Source organism: Haplochromis burtoni, unplaced genomic scaffold, assembly GCF_018398535.1.
Source record: "Haplochromis burtoni strain Fernald_Lab_line unplaced genomic scaffold, NCSU_Asbu1 Contig_96, whole genome shotgun sequence".
In the NCBI taxonomy this organism is placed as follows: Eukaryota; Metazoa; Chordata; class Actinopteri; order Cichliformes; family Cichlidae; genus Haplochromis; species Haplochromis burtoni.
The window spans coordinates 2,025,747-2,030,539 of NW_024582457.1; the positions used below are offsets into that span (position 1 = coordinate 2,025,747).

Below are 4,793 nucleotides of genomic sequence, written 5' to 3' on the forward strand. Positions count from 1 at the left end.
CTTTCGAGCCTATACAGCTTGGAGTAAGACAACATGCATGAAGAGGATGATGTGGACAAAATACTCATTTGCCTAATAATTCTGCACTCCCTGTATGTACAGGTCATGGTCACATTAGGTGTTTGGGTTGACACTGAGATGTGCAGAGGGCAATGTAAACCATCTCTTACTGACATGCAAGGCTTGAAATTAAGCTTGGAGCACTAAATGTACAGAAGAAGGGGCTCACAGTGTTGGACTTTCAAAGATTTTTTTTAAGGTGTTTCTGTGGTGTGGATTAACAGCAAAACGAGAAGGGGGCATTATTTGACATGAAAAATCAAAGTCATCCAATTTGCAACCTTTGGCAAGTTGTCAGCACCATGTGATGGGCACCGCTGACATGCTAAAGAAATGTGTTGACAAAAAGCTTCCCTCTAAAGTCAGCACTGTCTGACTCACTGTGCTCCTGGTATTTGGATGCCTTGAGACCTCCATTGCTACACAGCCCCCCCACCACCACCATTTGACCTTATGCCTTACATTTCCCTGCAGAACTCTGTCCCTGACAAGCATTCGTCAGACAGTTAACCCTACTTTCCCTCCATACAGATAATTTATTATTAATGCCGATGTGCGTTTTGCTCCACTGTTTATGCTACAGTGACAAGAACCACGCTATTTAACACAGCTTGCACTGCATGGCGTGGATGTAATATTGAAAACTTCTGCAGAAATCTCTTTGTGAATGTCACTGCTTTGTGGACCCTGCTGAGGTTTTTCTTTTAGCTGTTGAATCCAGGTCTTTCTCCTCAGCTTTAGCCTGGATTAAGGGAGTGTTTGCTCAAGGCCCTCTTATATGTGTGCCTACACACACTCATGCGCACACACACACATGCACATGTACGCACGCATGCATTGTGTGTCAACAAAGAAATTAGTACTGGTTCTTATGGTGCTTAGAGCTGAAAAGACTAAAGCCCAGCTAGTAATCCTTGTCGTGTAGTGAATTTTTCATTAAATCAGCACAATAACTGATGGAAAGAATTAACGACTGTATAAGAAATTTGGCCAAAAGACTCAACTCCTTTGGAGCGATACTATAAGGAGTAGAGCTGGCATTCTGCCCATCATTATTATTATTACTATTAATTTACTCTGAAAATTAATGTCTAGACCTCAGGGTGTCAAAGGGGAAACAACCACAGACTGTCCATAAATGAAAAAAGTATTCATCCTTCAGGGGCATAAAGAGGGCAAGGAAAAGTAATGAGAATCTGCCCATCACATTTTGATATTTTCAGCACACTGGAGGGGTGAGGAGGTTACTGGAAACATCAGATTTACCCAAAGCCATGAAAATCCCCTGGAAATTTCCTGAAAATCTTGCCTTGGGTTTTTGAGCAAAGTAGATCGAAACATGAAATTTTGAGTGTGCACCCAATAAATGTTTTTCTGGGATTACACCAGATTTACTAGTTTTCATGCCATGATTGTTGATATAACTGATGGATATATAGACCAACATCTTCGCAGTGATTCCCCCCCCCCAGTCATGTGATCCAATCTCTACCAGTATTGAATGTTGGTGCGGTGTTTTTCTAACACCATTCTTACCCGCGTGGTCATCTATCTAATATGCATACGAGTACATGCCATTTATAAAGTGCAAAGCTCGACTTCTGCATCATTCATTTCTAGCATGAGAACAAAGTCAAGGGTTGCTGCTGCAGTAGTAGTAGTCGTAGTAGTAGCTGTGGGAACATGACTTATGGGGCAGAACAGTCCATTAATTTAAAATGACAGAACAACAACAAGAGGAAAAAAAAACGTTTGCATGTTCTGTGGGCGTCCTGAGCGTCTGCTTCATTCAATTACGGATGTTATGCGTCATGCATGCACTTCACTTCAGAATAGAAAACTGAATTAAATTTCTTTTGAAATGACCTGATGTATTATTAAGGTCATAAATGTATTGATGCAGATTTATATTAAGACATTATGTCATGTCTGTACTTCAGTCTGCATGTGTCTGCATTGTGCAAAACTCAATGCCACGTGGAGCACGTGGGTTTTATTTATTTAGTGCCGAATTGCAGCAGCAGTCTTATCAGTGCTTTATTACAAAGCAATGGCCAATGACTCTATATAAGCAAGTACTTGGTGATGCTGGGGAAGAAAAAAATCCCTTTTTATCAGAAAGAGACTGCTGGCAGACTCAGGCTCAGGGACACAACAGCATCACACAGTAGCTGGAGATCCATGATGTGAACTCTGCTCTTGCTCTACTGGATTGAAATCTGGTGACTGTAAAGACCATTTGAATGAACTCAGTCATGTTCAAGAAACTAGTTTACGATGATTTGAGCTTTGTGACATGATCCATTATCCTAAAGGAAGCAGCCATCAGAAGGTGGATACGCTGTAGGGCATAAAGGGATGGACATGATCAGCAACACACTCGGGTGGCATTTAAATGATGCTCAGTTGGTACTAAGGAGTCCAAAATATGGCAAGAAAATAACCACATACCCCCAGCCTGAACCACTTGAGATAATGCAGGATGGAGTAATAGGCTGTAGCTTCAGTTTTATGTTGACTGGAGTGGCCCTCGGTGTGTTCTGCTGCTGTAGCCCATCTTCAAGGTTTAATGTGCTGTACGTTCAAAGAAGCTCTGCTGCATTGCTTGGTTGTAAGAAGTAGTTGTTTGAGTTATTGTTGCCTTCCTGTCAGCTCTGAACATTCTCCTCCGACCTCTTCCATCAAGAAGGCTTTTTCACCCAGAAACTGCTGCTTGCTCGATGTTTTTCCCCCTCCTTTTCAGACCTTTCTCTGTAAACACTTGAGATGGCCATGAAGAAATCCCAGTAGATTGATAATTTGACAAATACACATCCCAGCTCTGATAATGCCACATTCAAAGTCACTTTAATCACCTTTTACCTCATCGTGGTGCTTAGTTTCAACTTCAGCAGGTCGTCTTTGCCGTGCATACATATCTAAATGCATTGAGTTACTGCTATGTGACTGGCTGATGAGATCTTTGTTGAACAGATGTAACTAATCAGCTCGTCTGTGAGTGTATATAGGTAAACAGATAATCTACTGAAACCACAGCAGTAATTTGATTACGTGTTTTATTAAAAATCTGTAATTTATTATTACTTATATTTAAGCTTTCTTTCTTTCACCAGCTAACATAATGTCTGATAACATGCATAACTCTCATTTAATTTTATCTCTTTCTCTCCCTCCAGAGCATCAGAATTATTTCGGTGTAGACGACCATCTTGGACCCGTGGCAGTCAGCATCCGCAGGGAGAAGCTAGACGATGGAAGGGATAAGGAAGGGACGCAGTACAACTATCGGGTCACCTTTAGAACCAGTCAGGTAACGATAATACACTGATGTGCACTTTTCGCTCACTGCTTACATTATGGATGCATGATTGGAGAACCTTCATGACCTGTCAATTTATTGAAGAATTGTTTACTAGCGCGAACATGGATTTTTCACATTTCTCATATCACATTCAGTGAGACACGTTAAGGTCACTCGGCCTGCGGCTCAGTCAAGCAGTACAAGAGTCCAGGAATGCTTCAGTACCCCCGAAAACAACAGGAAACTTCTCTGCCCTCTTAAATCTGCACTAATGTGTCCAGTGATTCGGTGCCAGTTGTGACTCAGTTGGCCATTAATGCAAATACTGATACAGTGTATCAGAGGTGTGTAGTTGCCTGCCTTGGCTCACTTTCACACACCCCGATGAACACACAACCTGATTAATCCTAAAAAACGGAGAGGCAGAGTCCTGGTGTCCCTGGTGGGACCGTATCGTCTTGATTGATGCTGGCTTGTCTCATTCACTGAATAATTCAGGTGCAACAGATGCGTCAGGCAGGAAAATGTCACTGATATCCAGTGCCCTTCTCGGTTTAAAGCACCACTCCCACGATAAAACAATGTATCTGGGTCATGGTAGCCCTGCAAGTGGCACGCAGGCAGTGTTTTAACTCCTCGACCGCTGGAGCATCTATTTGCATGTACTCCTGTCATTTAGCCTCATTGCTCTCTCTGCGCGACCTGCCCCACATCGCTCTCTCTTCCTTCCTCTGCTATATAAGTCTACTTTTCGGAAAGCCTTTTTATTGGACCGCAGTTGACTGCTGACATGTTAACAGGCTGTGCAAATGGAAATTTGGATGTTGTTGTTTTGAAAGTATTTACTGGCACACAAACATCTAGTATTCAGTTAGCCTGTCTCAATTATTTAGAATTTGAGTTCCCTAATGCTGTCCAGAGTCATAATGTAGTCATTACCCTTAACACCAGTCAGCATATGGAAGCATACCTGACCCAACCCTATCACACTGTACAAGTAGGAGTTTATATGACTGTTAACTTTACTGGACAAATCCTCACCATCTGTCTTTCCTGCCAGCTGACCACCCTCCGTGGTGCCATCCTGGAGGATGCCATTCCATCCACGGCGAGACACGGGACGGCCCGCGGGCTGCCGCTCAAAGAAGTACTTGAATACGTCATCCCTGAGCTGAATATCCAGTGTCTGAGGCTGGCCATGAACTCTCCCAAAGTCGCGGAACAGCTCCTCAAGCTGGATGAGCAAGGGGTGAATAATACATTGAGATGTCCTCTTGAACCGTGTTTTGAGTGCTACCACAGATTTTTGCTGCTGCTGCTGATTTAACGGGGTAATCTGAGGTTCAGCGCCTTGATGATTAATACTTGGTGTCTTGCATTTTAAGATATGTATACATATGGTTCTTCCTTTTTTCTTTTTAAGACAACCCCC

General features: G+C 42.7%; 1 protein-coding gene across 6 annotated transcripts in view; it reads left to right on the top strand.

Annotated features, from left to right (window-relative positions):
• The window catches only part of LOC102311160 (signal-induced proliferation-associated 1-like protein 2), an 88,096-nt gene that overhangs the window by 40,196 nt on the left and 43,107 nt on the right, over positions 1-4,793 (top strand). For all 6 annotated transcript variants that reach the window (XM_042222887.1, XM_005927157.3, XM_005927160.3 and 3 more), the window contains 2 exons: positions 3,237-3,370; positions 4,422-4,610. In XM_042222887.1, coding sequence (XP_042078821.1) covers positions 3,237-3,370; positions 4,422-4,610 — 323 coding nt within the window. The remainder of the gene's footprint in view (positions 1-3,236; positions 3,371-4,421; positions 4,611-4,793) is intronic.